Source organism: Protopterus annectens, chromosome 12.part0 (genome assembly GCF_019279795.1).
Source record: "Protopterus annectens isolate FY-2018-M chromosome 12.part0, PAN1.0, whole genome shotgun sequence".
Classification (NCBI taxonomy): Eukaryota; Metazoa; Chordata; order Ceratodontiformes; family Protopteridae; genus Protopterus; species Protopterus annectens.
This window is the reverse complement of record NC_056746.1, coordinates 1,196,386,142-1,196,411,309: the sequence shown is the minus strand read 5'-3', so window position 1 is coordinate 1,196,411,309 and position 25,168 is coordinate 1,196,386,142. Positions and strand designations below refer to the sequence as shown.

The 25,168-nt window shown below is 36.2% G+C and overlaps 1 protein-coding gene across 1 annotated transcript in view; it reads right to left on the bottom strand.

The window, feature by feature from the left end:
* Nucleotides 1-25,168, bottom strand: part of CD40 (CD40 molecule) — a 170,497-nt gene that overhangs the window by 39,241 nt on the left and 106,088 nt on the right. Inside the window, exons 4-6 of the mRNA XM_044090248.1 lie at nt 14,441-14,587; nt 9,730-9,820; nt 7,358-7,425 (exon numbers count right to left, since the gene is read on the bottom strand). Of these exons, the coding sequence (XP_043946183.1) occupies nt 7,358-7,425; nt 9,730-9,820; nt 14,441-14,587 (306 nt within the window). The remainder of the gene's footprint in view (nt 1-7,357; nt 7,426-9,729; nt 9,821-14,440; nt 14,588-25,168) is intronic.

Below are 25,168 nucleotides of genomic sequence, written 5' to 3'. Positions count from 1 at the left end.
CAATGGAAATGCATCTGGCCAGTGTGGCAGATCTTTGGACTGTTTTTAAACCACGAGTCCCTGCACACATGCATGCATTCTTTGTTTCACCTTTCTGACTGTATTAAATGAGATTCTTTTTTTTTTAATACAGCAACACTTGTTATGCTACTTGTCATTTTGAACATTTTTCCAGTAAGCAGTGAAACAAAATGTATGAATCAATAATGACAAAAGTACCCATTTCAAAATATTTCAACTATAAGAGGCTGCTCAAACTACTGTCATTATAATCTACCAATATCAGTCAATATGCACAATCATTGCACAAGTAAAAGTCATCTGAATAATTCCAGTCAAAAGAGAAATATTACTAATGCAGAGATTGCTGCTAGCAAACAACTTTGCATTCCAGTGCTTCATCTACAAATGTAGTCCCTGCTACCCTTGAAAAATAAACTCCCTATGTTACAGTAAATAACTGATGTGCTGGTGTTATGCAACAGGGCATGGCCAGCAAAACAGGCTTATACTTTCTAAGCATCTTATCAAACAAACGCCACACTTGGGAGTGCAGCACCACCCATTCTCACACCAATTACTGTACCTGGTATGAGAATAGAACCTGCAGCCTTTTGCACCAAAAGCAAATGTGCTATCTGTTGCACCACTGACAATAAGCAGCACAACTTTGAAACTCTGACTGATAATGACAGACTGTAATCATTAGTGATTTATAAAATTAAATAAAATTTAAGGAGACCTGGCAGTTGAAGCAAAGGTTTAAGGCGCTTGCCTATCAATGATTACGGTTCAGGTTTTGTCTCATTGCACAGACACAGACACAGACACACACACACACAGACACGTAATAAAAATCTCCAGTGGGCGAAATGAATCCATTGTTCTTCAGTAACTGTTTCTCTGCAAAGCTGCACTCTCTGCTGTATTTGCTGATGTACTGCTGCTATTCAAACTTAAATCTCTCACATAGGTCTTGTACATGGTTACATTAGGACATTGTCCTAATGCTAGGGTTTCTGGGGCTGTTTTGTGTTTATGGAAGGGATTTTTGTTTTGTTTTTAAAAGCAAAAGTGTGCCCCGTGGTTGCTAGTCCATTACTGTGCATTCTTCCAGATCATCCAAGGCCTACCACTGTTCATTTGTTTTCAATAACTTTTTCAGGATCTGTGTGAAGTGTGAGCATTACTAAGCTGAAGTCATTCTTGTAACACCTAACAAACTTCTTCTAAACTGCTACTGCCATGTTAACTGCTGGATTGCTAGACACCATTTTGGATTGATGACTGCCACGGTGTTTCTTCACTGGTGGTGCAGTTTTCTACTCTAGAATTTTTCAGACATCCCTCAGGACTGTAGAATTGCTGGCCAAGTCATTTTTTCCTGGCTCAGTCTGCTCTCCCTGATGTCCATCAATGATACGACTGGACTAATGTAGAATACTGTCGTCTGGCAGTTATTACAAGCCTTCTGTGAAGCAACCTGGAACCTTCATCTTTTTCCTGCCATCGTTTTTCACTGTGGACTTATGGACTTGATTATTTAATCAGTTTACTAATTTTATCATAGCCTATTGTTTGTTGATACCTGCTCAATTATCGCTGGTTTTATGACTTATGATTTTTTTTTTTTTTGCTGTCTTCCTAATATTATTTCATTTTTGTAAGCAGCTGCTTTCAAAATATAAAATTAAGCCAGGAATTGTACCTTTTCTCATAATTACTTGCCTAAGCATTGCTTTACATGCTAGTTGTGCTTTATTTTTTCAGAGATCAAGTTTTACCTTATGTTACCAATTTGGTGTTTTTGATAGTTTTCCAAATCCATTCTTTTATTTCTTGCTATTACTTCTTGCTATTACTCTTATTACTGAACGTTTGCGGTACATATACTTATGTTTTAGCTAAATTCGTTTTTGATACATAATCCGGCCTTCTCTTCTCTCATCTGTTACAACAGTCTCATGCTTATTTTGTATGTCTTTTTACTAATATGTGCTTTTTTTTCCTCCCATCTTAATTTTGGGATACTCTTAGTTACTGCCGTTCTCGCTCTGTGTATATACATACACACACACACACACACACACACACACACACACACACACACACAGACAGACAGACATTTTATAAGTACTCTTATTTTTAGCAGTTATTTCTTATTTAGCTTCATTTCATGAGCTTCCTTTACAGATTTCTATTCTTTTACTGGATACTTTTCTGTACTTTCTTGTCCCACCTTAAGATGTCAGCAGTTACTTCTATGCAACCTCTCTCTGCTATGGGACCTTTCACATGATCCTTGACCAGCCAGGCCAGCAAGTTAATTCTGTTGTTTTACTTGCATGAGTTTGTTACACAGTGTCCTGTTTCAAGTATACTTACCTTTAATTTTTCTTTGAGTTTGCCTTTTAAGCATAGTACCTACCTATGAACCTATGTACTCACTTGAGTTTTGTAGTTTTATTAAAATTTATGCATGCTTGGCCCCTAAGACCTCTCTTATTTGGGTAAGTTTATATTCTTCTGTTCATTTTACTGTTCTGTGGGCCGGTTCCTATCACTATGTTTCATAACTACTGCTTCACATAAAATTATCTACATTATTTTCCATTTCTTTCTTATTGTTCATAGTCTCTATTTTTCTTTCTTTACAATTTATTTTCTCTGTTTCCACTTAGCTCACTGGCAATCCTATCATGATCATCATCTTATCTTCACCTTTGTTCTTTTCATCTTCTTTATACTTTCAGGCTTTCTGTGTTACTATTTTCCCATCACATTCTTTCATTGAACTGTCTCTTATTACCTTGTTTATGGTTCTTGTTAATTTTCCATTCGTTTTTTATGACAATACTGTTTTGGGTCTTCACCTGTTTACTTCCCCACACTTTGTCAGCACCCATTTTTCAAGTTTGTAGATTTTTGCATATCTTGTACAAGCAGTGATGTGGCTGGCAGATGCAGGCCACTGTGGACACTCCTGGGTGAATGCCTCTTGTGGACTTTTGGCTCTGCAACCTCTTCCTTAGATTGAATCACCTAAAAGGATTAACATGTCCCTTTCCTTTGTTTGATACCCAAGGCCCTGTCTTTTTTGAGAATGTCAGGTAAGTGGGACTCATCCATATCTGGATGTGAGATACATTCCTAACAAAGCTAGTGTTATCTCAGATTTTTATATGGTATTAATTACGCATCCATTATGGAGACCTGGCTTGATCATAATTTTGGCCATCTGGGGGCTGCCATTCCACCTTGAGTCATTGCTGTTCAGTACTCTTGATGGGGCAAGATCAAACATGGGGCTAACATTTGTTGTGGCTCTAAGCTACATCAGACACTGGTTGGCACTTGGGTGATTAACTCCAAAATAAGTTGTTTTAATAGGTCAGTACTATAGCAGCAAAAAGTAGATTTCTCCTCAACTATCATCCAACATGGTTGTGGAAGGACTTTACTAAAACAACACAGACTTAGTATTTCATTAACAACACCTTGCTGATTTCAGTACCTTGGTTAATGACAAGTCTTTGGCTCTCACAAAAACATTAGCAGCATTATGAAAGACTTTGGATTTTATTTAGGTAATTACCTTTGCAAGCATGCATTTGGATATAAACTTGATGTAATCTTATTGGGCGCAAATACATCTGACATGGTCGTGAAGCTGGTCTCACAGTTTGATGATTTCAATGTCCACTTTTACCTAGAACTACTTGATCTTGAAGTGAGGGAGATGTGTTTTACTAGCCATATTATCCCTGATACTTTTCCAACTATGTTACTTCACTAAATCTCTGAGGATAGCACTGGCTTTCTCGATGCCCTGGTTAGTGACTGTAATAAGTACCTTTCTTCAGCTCTTGACCTTCTAGTCCCAAGTCATGAAGGCTTATCATTGCTAAGAGTGTGTAAGCTTATGGTCTGGTTATGAACTTCTTTCTATCCAAAGAAAAGAGCATAGAATGTAACATCACTGGTGATGGGTTTGCCCACAGAATGCCATACATAATCAGCATAATGGCTGCTTGAAGTACCAGGATAAGATCTCTTGTAAGAACGTGATGTGCATGCCTTTCTCTAGATGCTATGAAGACTACAATAATCATTAATAACATATACAATAATAATCACGGGCAAGGTTGAAGCTCTCTCTTGTACAGTGTTTGGCATCCCTGATGATGAAGACAAGTACCCGACTATGATCTCAGGTGAGCTCTTTTCGATATGTGGGTTGGATCCTTGTCTTGATGTAGTACGGACAACAGTTTACCAGATATCAGTATCATGTTTGAAGACTAGGTTTTACCATTTACTTTAAAAAGGGTTCAATGCCCCTGTTTTCAAAACAAATCTCTCTTGATTCTAATGTATTTGATGGCTTTTACCAACACTGAACATGACTTTTCTTGTTAAGGTTATTGAGGTGGTCATTTATAAGCAGCTTGAGCAATACCTCACAGCAGACAGGCTTATACATCCCTAATGGTATTTTTTTTTTCATTTTTGCCATAACACTGAAATTGTCCTCCTTTGAGTAGCCGGAGATGAGGTGTTATTCTGCTTGGGTCCTACCTGAACTCTCAGCAGCACTGGACTCCAATAATCATGAAATCTTAATCAAGCAGTTGTGATCTTATAACAGCATTTGGAGCATTCAAGTAATTTGGTTCTTCTTTTGGGCCAGAGGGCATCGTCCATCGTTCATATTTCTCCCCCTGTACCTTAATGATATAATTATTTCAGCTGGCATTCATAATAGGGCTGAACGTTCTAATGTGTAGGCTCCAGCTGATTTTTTTTTTTAGTATTTTGCATTAATGGAGTACTTGGGTATTCTCTTTTTACTGGTAATTTATTTACTGGCGTGTTTTGCTTTTATTGTATTTTAATTCTTTACTCTTACTCTTTTTATTTATTCTAGGTTTATTATTTTATTTTGCATTTAACGTTTTACAATAAAGCTCCTTAATAAAAAGATGAAGTTGAAATTTGGCAGCACACTACGGTTTAATTAATTTTCAGTAAAACAGTAATATATCACAAGTATTTACTGAAATAAGTTAAAGCATACATGAAAAGATGGAAAACAATTCATGTTTTAATACCAGCAGTGTCATATCTTAATATAGAGCTGTAGTTACTTAAGGTGATGAGGTTCTTTTATGTCAATTCACAGATTTTTTTTTATTATTTATTTTTATACATTTCTTGCAAAGGGAGAAAATAATGGAATGACAAAAAAATTGTTGAGATAGCACATGAATTCAGTGTCATAATTAATCACTTTAACCAGTATCTCATTAATTCATCCATTCTGGGACTTCTACTATTCAAATGTTTCCCATTTAATAAACTCAGTTAAGATGCAAAATCCCATAACCCACATACAAAAGATGAAGAAATAAGAACATGGCAGAGAAAGTACATATGCTATACCTCTCAACCTCTGGACAAAGCATAAAGTAATGGGGGAGGGAGACAAAGGCCAAAATATATGGTCAGATTTTAAATACTGGCCTTATAAACTTAGAAAGTTCTAGAATAATAGGATATGTGTTAGCATGCATTTTCTAAAGAATGTAAAGTCTTTAGTGACTTTCATTTCTTAGTAATTTGCCAGAAAAACTACAAATTTTATGAGGAACAGACCAACACTAGGCAAAAATCTGAACAGTTGAGAGTTATGACAGATGCACAGAACAAGAAGACAGCATTCTTAGAAATTTCAAAATAAAAGTTAGAGACTAACAAAATCTGCAATGTATTCCAGCATTACATTTATTGGTCATAGGATTCTTTTAATATCTTTCTAAAGAAACTCCTTCTAAATCAGTTTATTCTTTTTTTTCCTCAGTTTTTTTTACTTTTCAAATCCAGTTGAATAATTCCATAGTATTTGTATATAACATCTTAACAACTATGTACACTATTTACATCAGTCTGACACTATAATAGAGCTCAATATATACAATTACTTTATAGGTATAACAATCCAGTTATCAGAGTGTATCTGTTCAGTTATTGTAAAGTGTCAATCAATGATAAGACTTTTTTCCAGGGATTGTTAATAAATGGCTTAGGATGAATCCTTAATTCTTTAATTTTAATTTCCAAAATCAGTTTATTCTAAAAGAAAGGCTCACAGTGATTTTCCAGATATTAGCTACTATGTCATTTCTTTCCAAGATCTTTGTCTATCCAAAAAGTTCTGATAGCAAAAGTGGTTTATTACACTGTCATATTTCTGAGACCTCTGTCAGATTGTAAATCGGGAAAGCACAACTTTTACTTAAAGGGCCACTATGAGCAAAAACTGATAACACATACATTTATCTCATCATGAACTTATACACAGCCCAAACCACCATGTACCACAACAACTACTTATTAGTAATCCTAAGTTTGTATTAATGATGGATGTCTTCATGGGAGAAGACCTACGGATATGATCTTGGTTTCTCGCCAAGCTACTTCTTTCCAAAATACTACAGCTTATGAGATTACAATACCCTTGTCTGTTTTGACAGATCACAGTCCCATTCACTTAGAAATGAAGTAGTGAAAAATATTGCCAGTTTTCAGAATCCTCAGTAAAAATGTCAGTGACATTTTGGCAGTGAATCTTACACAGAGTAATACATATGTATGAAAACTATATCTATGAAAAGTTCTTGAAAATGATAAAATCAATTAGATAACTTTTTTAAAATGTTGTACATAGGAAGTGAATGACCTATAATCACAACATTGTTATTAGTTACAACCAATTAGCCACAATCTAACAAGTAACCTTTATATTATAAATTTACTGCTTTGATATTATTTTGTGTTTTTATAGCAGCTGACAGATACCAGATAGGCTTTGTTAGTCCATGTCCTGTTCTGTATAGCATGCATCACATTTCATCTAGATAACTATTCCAAATGAATTAATATAGTGAGACAGTAGCACTTCATTAAATGTTTTTTTTTTTCTTTTTACCCTTATAATCTCAATAGATACTGAATTCAGAATCAGGTTACATTCTTCCTCACACACTGATGGATATGATACAAATACTTCCAACATTTATCTAAAATGCTTTTTAGCATGAGCACTATATTCATTCAATTGGAGAACATATTTTTCCTAAGATCGAAATCTAAACAGTTCATACATGAAAAAATGCATGCTAACTCTGAACTTGAATTTGTTTGCTGTCAGTATTGTTGGCACTGAGACAGCTGTCAATGCATTTTATTTACATTAAGTCTCAATGTTTCTACAACGACATAGGTACCGTACAAAATATGATAACTAATCAAAAGTAGTTATTTGAAAGGAACTGACCATGGTTATCTGAGTACTTACTCAGGACACAGACTGTATCATTTGTAGGAGATCCTGGCATCTCCTGTGTCTGACCGATATCTTCACATCTACAAAAGAACAGTAATATGTAAGGGAAAGTTCATAATATTGACATTATAAAGTATAATTAACAAACAAGTGACAAAAATACACATTTAACCAATATGAAAATATGAAAAATATGTTATCTTCCATCTAGTGTACAGCAAAAGAAAACAGACAGAACTTTGAACATCACTGGTAACAATGTTATTGCAAAATGTGATCTGATAAGTTTAGCAACAACTCTTTGTGCAGCAGCTGCAGTATAAATATTGTTTTTCTGTAAGTCAGGTCCATTATTTTAATTTGTTTGTATAAGTTCTATCTTGGCATTTCTTCATGCTAATAAGCTTGGCCCAGACATCTTCCAAGCAAGACATTTCTCTTATCTTCTTAGATTAACCAATAGCTGAGTGAGCCCTTGAGCTGCGGGAACATGATGGCAAACCAAAAGTAGCAACATCATTGATATCGAGTCTGCTAAATATTAAATCGCTATCTAACTTTTTTATCAAGGGTATTCTGTTTCCCTTACAGAACAAATAATGATAGTGTAAACATGCACATACTTAAGATTATGTTGTGTGTGACACCAGGTCCTGCGTCACTGTCATCCAATTGCTCTTCACTGAGCAGTTATCCGAATGGTTAAAACTGACAGAAATGGCAGCTTGGCTGTTACATATAAAAAGATCCTGGAAAACACCAATTACACCCCCTCTGAATGACGGACCCTCTTTTACTCAGGTTGTCATTGTCATTAGCATTAATGCTGCCAGTACTTTTAGGTTCCACATTTATTATTGAAGTCACACAAATAAGAAAAGTATTTTCAGAGATGCTGATCTTTGTTTTGCTTCGTTCTTCTCACAAAATTTATATTCTATACAATTACCTGCCTATAGAGGAGTCTCAGTAGGGCATAATCAGAAATAATTAAAAATCAAGCAGTCAAAGCGGCAACAATAGATAGATGTACAAGAGCAGAGTTGACACAAACACTGCAGTGTGAAAAAGAAGTACAATAGGAATCCACGGAAAAGATGTCAGCAAATGTACCAAACAGCAAACATGACAAAATTACAGAAAACATTATCAGATGTTCACAGAAAGCACAGTATGAAGGGTGGGGGTCGTATCAAATGGAAGGTGCAAGATTCTGCAGATCATAAAAGCAGAGCTCTAGAACAAAAATGAGAGCAGGTGCTAGCAGAGTCACTATGAGGTTATAAAAAGGTTACTATAGCTGAGAATCAGAGCAGCAAGTGAAGACAAGAAAAGAAGGTCTCCCAGCTGACTCGATCGGACATGAGGAAGACTGAAGAAGGTGGTCCGTGAAGGCAAGAAGATTATAGCAGATGATGCATTACAGATGGACTGTGATAGTATGCATGGTAATGGAAGTCAGGAGAAGAAATCATCTATTGTTGAGTGACATCAGGGATCAACTTAATCCACAAATCATGGGAGGGCAGGTGGGGTTACAGGCATAAGGCATTCCATAATGGAAGTTGGAGCACATCCCCTTTCAAATGGGAAACCATTTGAGGGGAGGAGATTCTACTGATTCAAATGGCAGTAGCTTTTCCAACACATAACTGGCCCTATTAGGGATCATTCTCTCTGAAATGAGAAGTACCAGGTCATAAAATGAAAGAAGAATATTTCTCAAAAAACAACATGTTACATAAATAGGTACAGCACTTTCTAGGTAGGGTAAGTGGTGTGTGTGATCTGGGAGACTTTGTGTGCATGTGTGTGTGGGGGGGGGGGGGGGGTGTCCATGAGTGTGTAAGCATGCACGCATGTCCGCGACTGTAATCTGGGGGACTTTGTGTGTGTAGTTTATACCTGCCCACTTTATTAGTATACTTGTGCTTTGAGGGATTAATTGTCAACTATCCTGCACGAATCTGAGACTTCAGCAACAGTGAGATTACTAGACCTCTTGCACTCATGTTTTTCAATTCAGTGGGGCTCTGTCACTCCTAGTAAAGTCACACCAAATAAGATTTCAAATAATCAGATGTTTTACATTCTTCCTGTATAGGCCACTGTTATTAGTGGCACTTGAGATAGCGCTAGCTCTAAGTCGACTTTCTATGGTAGGGTTATTGTGGCGAGAGGTAAATGGCTACTTCTCTTACAATGACTTATAATGTCATAGTAAAAAAAAAGGATAAAAACCTTGGTCATAAAATAGTTTGCAGCAACTCTACTTTAACAATTTCTCTTTCAAGAACAGCTTTACATGCAGCCTGATTTCATGTTAGACTGAAAAAAAAATTAAAAAAAAAAAATCTGATCAGAATAATAAACTAATACCATACCTGGTCCATGGTGTGCAAACCTCATTTGAAGACCCATTAGAAAAGCTTCCTTCTGGACAAGTTTCACACTCTGTATCTTTAATACCATCAGCTAAATGTAAAGAAACAGAAAATATAGAGGGGCTCAGTAAAATTAATAGCAAAAGATCTTATCGTATGCGTCAAGGTTTAGGTAGAATGTTATACATTATTCTTAATTATTTTTTAATTAGCTTTCATTTGAAGTAATGCACATATCACTGCATTTTTCAAGACATATCCACAAATGAAATCCTGCAAAAGGATAGTTGCTACTGGGAAGGGTTATTGCACCATGTTATTATTTTCTCTGGGCACATAATGCGTATCTGTCTTATGGAATTGATTTTTATACACATTACTTAAGCTAAAAGAAGAATTCACTACAGTTTTTTTATAAGCTACTACTGACCACAAAGCTGTAAAGACAATTTATCAACAGATTACAAGTTTATCAAAATGTTTCTTTTAAAAAGGAGAACAACTTGCCCAAAATAAAAGCAAGACGTGACCAGGAAAATAGGAGGAAATGTCTAGCAATAGCCATGAATAACACTTTTGAAGGGGGACAAGGCCCACTCTACCCTCACACCCCTTACTAATTAATACAATCTGCACAAAACCAGGGGAAGGGCATATTCCCCAAACCTAACATTATACAGATCTTGCACAACAACATCAAAACCCAAGTACTCCAAATGAAAAGAACTTATTTTTTAATTGCGTGCTCTAATATTTTATCTCAAAATATGCAGATAATGCTGCTGATATTACTTTTGTCAACTATTTTAGGTTGACTTTTTTTTTAAGGTTTACATCCTTTTTCAGGGATCCCATATACTTGTAAATAGATAGATATATAGATCTAGATATATAGATGTTTGTGTCTGTGTAATTTTTTAACGTACAATATAAGTAAGCAGATAGTCACTGGTTGTACCTTAGGTTATGGTATAAATGCCTTGGGTCTATATCACCATTTTGAATAGTGAAAACTCCGAATGCTGTTTAATTGAACTCAACAGTTCAAAATCCGTAAACAGCAAACTCACGGAACACCAATTTTTTCCTAGGGAAAAAAAAATTGCTGCTCCGTGAAAAAAAAAAAAAATTAGCAACTTTAAACTCAAACAAAAGAGGAGGGGGCCTTTGCCCCCTCATTCCCCAACATGCGAGGCTGTGCCCCCCACACACCCCCTACGTAAATATACCAACTCTGAGATCACACCACAGTGGAGGAAACAGCAAAGCCCCAAAGCCGGCCCACCAATTTTTTTCCCTGGGGGAAAAAAAAAAAAAAAAAAAAAAAGAATCTGTGTTCCATGAGTTCGCTGTTTAAATATTTCGAATTGTTGAGTTTGATTAAACAGCTTTCGGAGTTTTCACCATTCGAAATGGTGATAGACCCAAATGCCTTTAACCTTACTTTTGTAATTTGACAGGTTTGTACACCCCTGAATGCTTCCACATCTCATAACAGTTTGGCTAACAGTCTTGACACACAATGCTTTATGCTGTAAATAAAAACTTGATTTCAAACTTGATTTTACTCTGTCTTCCAGTATCAGCTAGGCAAAGATTTTTATAGGTCAGGAAAGCCTGCCTTGGAAAGTCTCCATTTCAGAGTAGACTTGCTGAATGAGTCATGACATACCTAACTGATTACTAGTGGCTTCTAGTTAGTTTCAAAATAGTCACAAAAGAAAGGGCTCTTTAATTGTATATTTCTTGGGATGCTCATTCCAGCTTCATGGTTGGGTATTCAGTATCAAAGGTAGAGGCTATGCCTGCTGTCACAGAAGTCAGCAGAGCAAAAGCTTTTGGCACAGAATGGGGCTACAATGGCAGGTCTTTTGCTTAAGGTACTAGCATCACAAACCACTGACAGTCTTCAGAAGGATATTAAAAATGATAAAAGCATGCAACTCAGGGTCAACTCTACTTTAATATGGAGGAGTAAGCAAGTAAATTGAAGTCACAGTGATCTCCACTGGTGCTATGTCATTGATAGGTACAGTACTTTGCTCGTATGTGCTTGACAAAGACATTTAAGGAAAAGATTTAGTAGGAATGTAAATATATTACTGGCTAAACTAATACTAGACTTAGCAATTCAGAATGATATTTATGTCTGTATCTTTCTGAACTTAATATAAGTGTACTAACAGTTTATTCAAAGACAAGTGTGATTTTGGAGTTAGACTGCATGTAAAATGATGTCCCCTTCATGTAGTGATTTATAAATGATCATACTTTTTAAGAATGGCTTTGATATGGAAGTAGAACATGCCCATGGATCTGCAGACCATTTACTCTAATGACCATATACTGTGCTGAGTTTGCAATAATTCACAAAACAGTCACAACTCAGCTCTGAATTTTGACTTCAGGGTAAACTGCATGAAAATGCTATCACTAGTTTTTCTACTAAGGTTTCGAACAGCTTTAACATAACTGTTTGCTTTTTTTTTTTTTTTACGTTTAGCCAAAATGTTAGTCTTGTAAACTGAAACATTTAAAATTCATTATTAATGAAGATCTAAGACAAATGTTTTTCACTCAGAACAGACTATTATAGCTGGCAATTTCACGATAATTTGTTTTAAGTTATGTTTTTGTTGGACAGCTCTTCCATATAATGTGATTGCATTTTTTTATTTTTTTTTGCCGTAATGAAGAGACATTGTGTATCAAAAGCACACACTGTCTGATGAAAGGTGAAAGGGTGGGCTAAACTTGGGAAGTTGAGGGCTACATTCAGGAAGTCAGTGTACAATTCCAAATATCCTGAGTATACCCCGACTCCATCGGTTTATTTTGAGGCTTAGATGAATGTCACATTTAGGAGTCCAATTCTATAAGATAAAAATGTGATCAAGCATTATAGAAAGAATTCATTTATGTTTTACAAGCCACATTTATTTCTGCACCTAATATATATATTACTGCATCAATGTATTATCATAATCCTTGTTGTCCACCTTATGGCAGCAATTACAGTAGCTAAATTTCTAGTGTCAGACCCAGTTGATTTGGTAAATGCTAAAATCTTTCCTTCTATTAAAATTTACCTTTATTCTTTCACTCTTTAGAGAGGAAAAAAGGAGCAGAAAGTGACATTTGTCTTTGATAACAATCCATTTTTTCTTGCAAATTTTAATGAGACCATTTGTCATGGTTAACTAATATGTACTTTTGTGATTAAAGTGACTACATGTGCAGCTCGTTGTGACACTTTCTGCATTTGAGTTTTTCGAACTGTGTTCGCTCAGTCTTTATTTAATGCTCTGTCCTTACAGTGCAGAATTCTTGAGTTTTATGGACTAAGTATTCTCAGTTTTCTACACTTAATGTCACCAACCTGTCTAAATATATTAAACATGTTTTCTTACTGAAGCACACCAAAAGTACATTTTAGCAAGTTTCTTGGTTTAGATACTGTTGCCATAACTTAAAGAAATATTGCCTCTCATATTTATTTTGTCTAACCCTGTTTCAATACCTGTATCACAAATATTGTAGCATACTTATCCCTTCCTCCATCCATTCATAAGGACCCTGCCACATTTATATTCACACACTACATGCTGTCACCCAGAAAGTGCCACATTTATAGTCACACACTACATGCTCTCACCCAGAAAGTGCCACATTTATATTCACACACTACTTGCTTTAACCCAGAAAGTGCCACATTTATATTCACACACTACATGCTCTCACCCACAAACTGCCACATTTATAGTCACACACTCTACATGCTCTCACCCACAAAGCATCACGTAATAAGTTTCAGAACATTGATAAACTGTTTTCATCCAGTAGATCTGCCCAGTTTTACTGTACTACTGCATACATACTAAAGTACAGTATGTGACATTTCAAATTATTAACAGACGTTTTGGGTTAAGGGTTTATATTACACCACAGAGCTGGCCCAACGAGTCTATATGCTGCTGCTTTTTGGAGAACCTAATTCAAGACTTGGGCTTTTGCACTGGATAGAAAGACACCTCCCTTTCTTTCTTTAATTTATTTATTCATTCATTCGTGCGTTAGTCCTACTAGGGTAATACCCTCTTTTCAGGGTAGACCCAAGGTGGTATTTATACTGCTAGGGGAAATTTGGCCAGGACATGTACTTATGCACTTTATTAGCTATACGCAAGTTTTGTGCCTCCAATAAAGATTGTCTAGAACAGCTTAAAGACTGCTGTATATGTGGTGACTGCTACCTACATGCCAGAAGGCAGTCTCTTCTTTTAGCTGTGGGCTTAAAGGGAATATGATATTGTTATATTAAGAGAACAGGAAAACTGTTCTCTGCTATCCATATTGTAGTCAGTAGCCTTAATGTAACACTTCTGGACTGCTTATGTACACGCATTCTAGTAAGAAACTAATAACTTGTACATATTTAAAATGCAAAAACAATTATGATTTCCAGATTATATCTTAAATTAATGGTTAAAAGTCACTAAATATGAGGCAGATAAAATGCATGCCTCTCGTGATGCACAGCATTTTTATTAAGTGAAAAACATAATGAGCGGATACAAAGGCAAAATGTTATTTTCATTTAAGCTGCGGGGAGTTTACTGTGCTGTACCTCTAGGTAGAAAACACAGGAATGGGGACTTAAGGTACACAAAACATAAGGACAATTTCTAGCAGGCAGTAGTTAAAATCTTACATTTTGTTTTGACCTTTAGTCCTGCTGAACATAAAGTATTTGGTATGCATGTTTCACAGGCTGCACCAGAGCAGTGGTGTGTGTCCGTGCAGCGACATTCATTGTCGGTTATCTTATTTCCTTCATGGGCAATATAAAAACCAGCATCTAGAAGAAAGAATAGAGTGTTATTAGGCAGCCAGTAAGATACTAATTAAAGAAAATCTAACATTGAGAGCAGTAATAAGACAGCTGTTTCATACAATTTGCTTCACACCAAACACAAGATGGCATTTACCAAAGGTTAGATAAACTGTTTCCTTGTTCACAGATCTGCCACCTACCTAGTTTTCACAGTTCAACTTTGTAGCTTCAGGCGCTTGTTCATAAGTGTCCAGCAGTAGCTATCAGTATACATACAAGAATGGAAGTACATTACCCTCAGACAGTGGAAACATTACCATGTCATGTTGGCATTAGACCAGGGTTTGATCCCCACATATACTGCAACTTCCCCTACTCTGCCTATCTAGCTGATCTTAGGAGGGCCTGTACTGTTGATGCTCAGGCGGGTAGCATTTACCTCTACTCTAATATATATAAAAAAAAACACTTAAAATTTAATTACAGGTTACTTGGCAGCTGAGAAATGTAGAAATCTGTTGTAGAGGACTGGCACAGAATTGAAGGAACCCAAAAGTTCTAGAGGCATATGGGCACACATTTTACATGTAGATGCAGGACTTTATGTAAGCACTTTCCAAACAAATATGACAATAATATAAGAATATCAATGATTGGCCAACACTACTTCATAAAAATTATCTACAACCACACTAGCTTATAACAGATAAAATAATGTAAATATTCCATTCCCCTTGTTTATGTGAGAATGTGAAAAGGTTAACATGCTTAAATAATTTAAGTCCTTTCTTTTCGGAAAGGAAATGCACGGAATATAGACTTGCTCTTGGAAGCTACAGACACTCAGGACACAGCATATCTACAGCTAAAAGTTGTTAAGGTGCAGTTTTAGCTGGTCATATGTGCATGCTTGTCATCTATTCAAAACTTTTATTTTGAATTCCTTGCACAAGAATATTTCTATTTATAACCAGTGTCATAGAGTAGAGGGGTAAAGGCCTAACTATGGCCAAGGTGACCTGGGTTCAATTAGAAGCTCGGGCATCTGAGATGCTAACAGGGATGGGTGGGTCTGCCCATAATGGGGGAGGGCATTTATCAATGAGCATCATTGCTATCTGAGGAAAGGAGTGGAGTGGTTCACAGAGGGAACTACCCTTTGGATGTATGTCAATGAACACAGCAGAGGGAGGCAGGGGAAAAAAGGGTAGGTGGGGGAGGGCATTTATCAATGAGCATCATTGCTATCTGAGGAAAGGAGTGGAGTAGTTCACAGATGGAACTACCCTTTGGACGTATGTCAATGAACACAGCAGAGGGAGGCAGGGGAAAAAAGGGTAGGACAGAAAATAACCTCAGCAGTAACTGCCGGTATGAACACACTCACACTCACACACTTCAAGTGCCCTTAAGCGTGGGAAAAAGAAAAAAAAATGCTCCTGTTTGAGCATTTACTCTTCATATGAAAGGCTTTATTTTCTTTACTCCAAGCAAAAACATTAAATTCTCAGTGCTTACAGCTGGTGATTTCTCAGTTTAAATAGTATGTAAGTATACAAATAACTGTGTGCATCCTCCTTTCAATGTATTACTGCTTAAATGATTTATGCCATTCACGTGTTAGCTTACTTTACAGGTTAAACAGTATTTATGCTCTGGTTTTGTCAGTAGTTTTGCTAAAGGCAGTGTTTTCATACACTGGAGAAAATGGTGTTTACCTCTAGAATAAGTGAAAAATATTGTGTGTGTGCATTTGTGTGAAACATAATTTTTAACAAGTTTCAAGTAAGACTAGACTGGAAAGCAGTGAGCTCAAAAAATTGTAAATTAAAGCCGGTGGTGCCAGGAATAATAACTCCGATTTGCAGAAGTACAGTGTAATGTATATTCATAGGTAAGTGCTAGGCTAGCTGTCCCTGTAGGCAATTTTAAGCCTAGCTAAAATCCCTTTTTGTGCTCAAAATAACCTGTCCCATTTAGTTACAGACTGGCCTTACCCATCCCATGGTCGATAATTTTATATATTAACCATAATGAGAATAACTGGGATTATACAATAGATTACTTGTGGGGAACCCATGCATCAGATAAAGCATTAGGAACAGTCTGTCCATTAGTAGTACAGGGGCCAATCCTGGGGTAAATTTTCTGCCTCCCATCCACAGATCTAAGTTGCACCTAAATATATACATAGATGAGCTTTGCAGTCTGTCCATTAGTAGTACAGGGGCCAATCCTGGGGTAAATTTTCTGCCTCCCATCCACAGATCTAAGTTGCACTTAAATATATACATAGATGAGCTTTGTTTTGTATGGATGGGAAGTCTGGTTCACAGCAGCAGTACCCTCTGTGAGATATACCTGTCCCAACAAACAGTTATGATTGATGCTGCAGAAGAGGATTAGATCCCTAGACAAAGTGTTTCTGATGCCATTTTACTTGCTGATGTGTAGTAACTCCATCACTATTGGCTTGAAAGACACCTTGTAGAACACACAGGGTCACCATATAGCAGTCTGCAGGATACAAAGTCTAGTAACAAGGCTTTGAGTTTGTCCATGTAGGAAATGTTGTTTAGGCCTTTGTGTGGGCAGGTGTTGGCCATCTCCCAAAGCAGCAGTATTCATTTACTATATATTCTCAAGTCCAACCACTAGTGTGAATTGCATGACTTACAGTAACAAGAGATTGCACCCCTTAACATACCATATATTTGATGCCAATGATGCACATCTCAAATTTATACCATGTCACAAACACTCACACACGAGTGTATATATATATATATATATATATATATATATATATATATATATATATATATATATATATATATATATATGGTGCCCCTTCACAAGATCGAATTACTGAAAGCTCGAAACTCATAAGATAGAGTTCAAAATCGAGTTTCAGTAACTCGAAATTGTGAGTGGAAAGTGTAAAAAATTAGATTAAGAGTTTTACTTAACTTTTTGTAGGGGGCTGGGTCCCCCTGTACTGTTGCTTCCTTAATATGTAGGTTTCATGGCCGCACTTCAGCAGAGGAATAGAAAGTGTCCTATTGCGCGCTTATGCATATAGCGCGTAAAGGTACATTTCCATCTCCTTTGCTGTAGTGCGATCTCAGAGTTGGTATATTTAAGAAGGGGGGTGTGGGGGGTGCAGGGGGAACAACCCCCCCCCCCACAAAAACGTTAGAAAAAAGTGTTTTTTTTTCTTTTATTTTGTTCCCCTATCACAATTTCGAGTATATGAATACTCGAGAGTTTGGGCTCGGGCTTATGCATTTCGAGTATTCATATATTCAATCTTGTGAAGGGGAACCATATATTTTATAGATATATATATATATATATATATATATATATATATATATATATATATATATATAGGTCTATGTTTCTTGATCAAAATTTCACAATATCGAACAAGAAACATCAAGACCCATTAAAGCGAAAGTGCAGTACATCGAAAGTGCACTTTCGCCAAAGCCAGTTCTCCAAACTGGAAAAAAAATAAATAAACTCCTTTAAACATTATTTTGCAGGGGTGCAAGCCCCCCTGCTCCCCCCATCCTCCTTATTAAATATACTTATTAAATATACTAACTCCGAGATCACACTACAGTGAGGAAAAGGATATATTTCCTTATCCCCACTGTAATGTGCTTTGGAAAACTGGCTATTGCAAAAGTACACCTTCGATTTAGTGCACTATTGCTTAAATGGGTTCGATCTTCTGGTTGTTGAGAATGTGTGTTTTTGACAATCAGTAGTAGACCCATATAAAGATATACATACATACATACATACACACACATACATACATGCACACACACATATATATATATATATATATATATATATATATATATATAGACACACACATAGATGTGTGTGTGTGTGTGTGTGTATATGTGTATGTATAGAATTAGCAGAGGGTAAAGAGTCCCATATGTATACAGTTCATCATTTCCTATAAATACATTCTTGTCTGCCTGACATGAGCACCGATTACATACATACATAGAATTCAAGCATAGGCATTAATGTTCTTCTAGCTCACCAATATACCAAAACACTTGTTCCCGTAATAAATGTCCAGGCTGTTCTTAAAAATATCTAAACTAGTACCTGCTTTAATGCAATTTGATAGTCTGTTCCAAGCATCAGCTACTCTGTCAGAGAAACAATTAGTAAACTTCATTCATATAGAATCTTCTACATATGTTGTCCGATTCCCCTGTATTTTTTGATAACCCCAAACATTCCCAGAGGTAGTTGTCTCTACATGCCCTATATACTTGAATAAGATCTCCTCTTAGATATCTGTAAGAGACACTGTACAAGTTCAGATATTTTACTCTTTCTTAATAACTTAAATTTTCACATCCATGGATGCTCTTGGTATATTTCCGCTGTACTCTTTCCAGTTTACTTATGCTTGTTTTCTTATCATTTTTCCATATTGTTATTCCATATGGAAGTTTGGGCCTAATGTAACAAACAATGACTTCATTATTTTTGATTTCCTAGACTTTATAAATATTTTTATGCAACCTATAGTTCTAGATCTATCATAAACCAATTGGTTGATATGATTATAAAAACTCATAGCTGAATCTACCCATATACCAAGGTCCTTAAATGAGTCTACATTTTCACTTTCAATCACTGTGTACTGTATTAAATATTCATCTTTCTGTTTATGTCTCCCAAATCTCATATGGTTAGTTTTTGATGTATTTATCAGCATATTATTCTCATGTGCCCAAATTGTCAATTTAGTCAAGTGATTTTGCAGATGCCTTATTTGTAACGCATGTAATCAGTTTACCCAATTTCAGGTCATCTGCATATGGACTGTAGAACACCTCAGATGAAAAAGTTAGGTCTGAAAGATACAATCTAAACAAGTAAGGGCCTAGGACAGAGCCCTGTGGGACACCCTGACTGTAACCAAAGATTTCACCTGTCCAGTTGCGGTATGACACTTGCCATGTCCTATTTGTAAGCCATGTAGGTTTCCATCTTATCAAGAGTATATCAATACGTAGTCAAATGCTGAAGTTAAATCTATACAAATTACATCACAGCACAATTTTTCATTCATAGCTATTATTATATTGTTATATAACATTATGTTTCATGTGGCAATAGATCTATTTTCAACATATGCATGCTGATATATGGTTTCAAGTCCCAGCCTATCCAGTTCTGACAATAATGTATCCAATATTACCTTCTCCATTATTTTTCCATGAAAGGAGACTTAAGGGTCTATATGACTCTGGGTTTATCCTACTCCCCTTTCCCTTAAAGACAGGTTTAATAAGTGTGTGTCTCCAAACTTGAGGAATCTCCCCATATTTATATGACCTACTGAATAATAGATATAATGGTACTGCAAGTTCTTGCTGAAGTCTTCTCAGATCATTGCTACTAATTCCATCTCCTCCCTGCACTTTTTTTGGATCCAGTTTGCACAGTTCTTTTTCAATACAACCTAATTTGATTCCAGTATCTGGGGTTACCTGGATGTCACTACTGCAAGTTATCACCCCTTTTGTGGAGCCAAACTGTTTTGTATAAGATTTTGTAAATATATGTATAATCTGTTGGGTCTGAGAATAAAGTTTACAATCTGCACACAGTTTATCAATGTATGTCTTTACTTCTTCTGCATCTTATGTAGCTATAAAAAGGTTTCCTATTATGCTCTTTATCTTTATATATATTTTCTTCAAATTATTCTTGATCTTGTCTCACACTATGCTTGATCTATTTGTCCAACTTGTTTATTTCAGTTTTCAAAGTTGTAGTTCGACCTCTCTTCCATTTCATATATTTTTTGTCTTTCACCTTAATCAGATATCTTGTTCTTATGGAAATATATCCCCTTGATGTTTCCACAGAACACCTCTAGGAATATGAATATCATAATATCTATAATAATAACCACATAGATCTGTTAACCCTGCATTTTAATGTATATTTAAACAAATCTTAGTAGTCCCTCTTTCCAGTATTCTTTCTTTCCTTTGCTCCTTTCACAGTGTTACAGGACACTGCACGCTCACATAAGTTAGCTAAAATTCAAGACCGTCTCTGAAACTCCATAATAATTTCTGCTCACAAAAACAAAAGTAAAAGAGTATTGACTAGCGCTCATACATTGTCAGTTCTTAGCTCAAGTCACACAGTAAAATTCAAGAATCTCTCTGAAACACCATCTCTGTGAACAAAAACAGAAACAAAAAGCTTTACTACTCACACATCAGGATCTTAGCTTAATCACACAGGTACAGTTCAGCAGGGAACTTGGAGTGTACCATCGTGATTTGTTTAGGACCACTGTGTTATTCACTTAAGGCTTATAGTGGATTGCTGTTCTACTTGTTATTGGCTGTTGCCTTACAAAACCCATGCTTACAACCTTTAAATGATAATTATTACTGTACTGGCTGGCCTTTTTCTCCTTCAGGTAATTGATTATAATCTTGCTGTTGCTCAGACAAATATAGTTTGTTCCACTCTTCTCTGCAAACTTTTCTGACTCAGTTTATTTGATGAGAAACTGTTTGAGGAAAACTCATCTCTAGATCCTTATGGTTTGTAGTACTTTACTCCTTCTGAACACCTCTACTGTAACTGTAGTCTGGAGTAGCATATTCCTTGTGCTTCCAAAGCACGTGTTAGACTAACATTCCTGTTTCATAAAATTTGTCTACTGACAGCATAACAGATAAAACCCCTACTGCTGGTGTTGGAGCCATTTCCTGCTGCTCTCCCTTCCTACCCCTGATTCCCCAGCCACTACTTATAGCTATCCATCTACTTCCCACCAGTCTTAAATGCATAGATATAAATATACACATATCCTGAGCACAAGAATACACAGACAATTCCTAAACCATCAGCCTTCATTTAAGCACTAACTTTCTTTCCTCTCTTATATGTACTGACTAATCACAGTAATCACAACTTATTCCGCTATCTACTCCTACCTCTCTTATATTCATACCCCAAACCTCCAGTGCCTCTCTCTTTGACATATATCTCTACAAAGCTACATACCATGCTTCTCCTAAATGTTACTGCAGCCTTACTCTTCCTGTTTTATCACCTTACAACCTACCATACATCTCTCAATCTTGTATACATTTCTCCCACTGTGTGCTCTACCTCTAACCATTCAAATCATCCCACTTCACCACAAATTACTTCCACTAAGTACAAAAACTCACCCAATATTGACTTCAAATTGTAATTACTAAACCCTCACACCTACCACACCAAAAAAAACCCTAATTGCTACAGTTAAACTAAAACAAGCCTACCAAACATATGCATTTTCTCTCTCTCTCTCTTTCTCTCTCTGTTATTACTCTGTAGGGATATTCATCCCAATTTCAGTAGTCCTCCCATCCTGACTCCTGAATAGCCTCCAAACTCATCCCAAGCCAACTCCCCTTCCTACTCTGCCCACACATCTCCTTACAAAACAAAGACCACACCACCATTGCCAAGGCCATCAAAACCCAACCCACCTATCTTAAACTCACCCAAACAACTTAAAGTTTTCCTTAAATGCTCATACCATCTATAATAAAAATTCAGAATGCCATGCTTGGATCACCCACAATACACCAGGTATTCTTGCTATAACTTAAACAGGGCAAAAACCTCATATACTTGACTCTGGAATATAAATTCCCGATTATAATATCAGGATTGATAGAACTAAAAAAAAAAAACTGGAGTAGCAGCTTTACTGTACCCCATCAAAAAATCCTACTCTGCAAAAAAACTTATCAAATTCCATAACGTTGAGCTCAGCATCTCCCATCTTACACTAAATAACCAAATAACCATAAGCAAGTATGTATTATAGTACTCTGGATTCCCCAGGTAATAATGCTACAACCACAGGAAAACATCCTAAACTGGATCTCAAATAGGATTATATTTTCATTAGAAATTGTATGCGATATTAATTTCAATTGGTAGATTATCTCAACAAAATATCCATCAGTTAAGCATAAACCTATTTGGATCGAATCAACTAATTTCCTCCCCCACATGTTATAACTACCCAAAAACAGTGGCCCAATTCTGGACAAGATATTGGTGTCCAGTTTCACTAAGTATGTCTCCAGTGGCACCTTCTCTGATTTCCTCAGTGATACCTCCCCCTCCATATGCAAAAAGACTCTGCACCCATCATGTCAAACATATACTTCCTGCAAATTCACTAATTTTAACCCTGATACATTTAACATAAATCTAAGCTCCTTTAACTGGTCTACCCAGAACACATATTCCACTTGATAAAGCTGCACACAAATTTAACTCACTTTTCCAGAAAAGCCTCAATTGTCTGGCTCCAGCTAGAACAAAAAGAATAACGAATAACCACATTCCATATTATCCACTCAAAGCAGGCACCTAATGTATGAAAGAGATTGGACATGGAAAGAATAGTTCAAACATAATCTCTCCAAAACCAACAACATTTTAAAGAACTATGTAACTATACTAAAAGGCAGATCATCACAGACAAGAAAATCTACTAAAATAATCCCTTAATAAATCAGTCTTATACTCTACCCTGGAACATCCACCACTCCTAATCCTGCTCCCAAATAACTCTCTTTTGGAAATAACTTCCCAATTGAATACACATTTTATAGAAAGCATTAAACTCCTTACTAAAGATATTCCTCCCAACAATCCCGACACGCCCTTTCCTCAGACAGCAAATTCCTCCTATTTTACCCTAAAATTCATCCCAACCTCCTTCATCAAATCACTACTTCTTAAACTGAAACCCTGCTTCTCCCTCATTAGATAATCTCCCAGCAGAATACTTCAAGATGCCTGTCAGTTTCATAGACTATTCACTGTCTCTTCTAATTAAGAGATCTAAGGAATCATACATTTCTTCTCTAAGGAAAAAAAAATCTTTATCATTCCCCTTCATAAAGGAGGAATCTCATCTGATATAACCATTTTCAGGCCTATCACCATATTATCCCTTTTGTCAAAAATTCTGTAGAAGTCCATTCACAAACAGCTTTTTCAACATATTCTTCAGGAAAAGCTCCTGACTCCCACACAGCATGGTTTATAACCACCCATAGCACTATCACAGCCTTAAGATTTTTGATCTATTCTTCCACCAAAAACACCTTTACCAAATGTCTTCAGTCTATCACAACCCACACTACTATGGTTCAATGGGTCTATGTTAAAACAACAAAAAGGCTAAACATCGAATGCTCGGATGAGCGAAAATGCATATGATCGAAATTGCTATTGTGGGGGGCTGTGCACCCCACACCCCCCCTTAAAAATATATTCCAACTCCAAGATCGCACTACAGTGTGGAAAGGACAAATTTTCCAATCTTCACTGTACCGCGATCTCACAATATCGATGTTGATCATATGCGTTTTCGCTCATCCGGGCATTCGATATTTAGCCTTTTCATTGTTTTAACATAGACCTGGGTTCAACAACTGCCTAACAGATATCAGTCAGTTAAATGGCTCCCTATTTTTTTCTCCTTTCTACTCTTCAGTATATTAACAATCTACATAAATACTCTCAGCAAGCTTCCCTTATACACTACACTGATGATTGTACCCTAATATGCATATCTGACTACCTAATACATCTTCAAAGAATTACTCAAGAAGCCTTTAACTCTGTTAAATGTAGTTTAAAGGATAATCAACTGCTACTAAATCCCAAAAAAACTAAAATTATTTCTCTTTTTCCAAAGTCCCATTTCCATAAAAAACTACTTTAAAATGTCTTCCTTAAATAACACCAGGATTAAAGTTACCCCACATACAAAACTACTTAGCATGGCAATCAATGGTAATCTTAAATTTGATTTATATATCCACAACAGCATAAAAAATAGCTATGCACCCTACATAGAGAAATGAAATTCCTAACACACTCTGCAAAAGTAAATAGCTACCACTTGCATATTACCCTCTCTCTCATTTATGTACCCCTATCATAAACAACCTACAAGCCCCATTTAATTCTAAACTTGGTTATAACAAAGGTGCCAGATTAGCTTGCAACAAACCTCATCAGATCCAGCATTGTTTATCACTAAAAACACTTAAACTGGCTCGAGCTTTCTCACCACCTGTCTTATACTCAGTTCACATTAACCCATAAAATCATCCATATCCCATCCACCTACTCAGCGATTAGACCCCCTTCTCCAATACTATCTTCCAAATTGTCCCCTTCGGTCAAATAATAAACAACCGCTTACCATCTACAAACTACCAAGGGCTGCTATTTCAATAGTGTAGCTAGAATTTGGAATAAAATTCTTATATCAATCTGGTCTATCACATACTTTAAGCTTTCAAACCATTACTAGACCAGTTCCTCTCTGCCTACCAGCTTTGTCCTTGCTCATCTGGGACATAGATCTCTAACAACCTTCATTACCTTTCTTCTACTTCTGTTTAAAGCAACAAAATCACTTAACTTCTTATTCCCTTTTAAATACCTCACTTTATTACACTTCTAAAACTACTAAATTTACTTCTAACTAGCACAAACATCACTCCT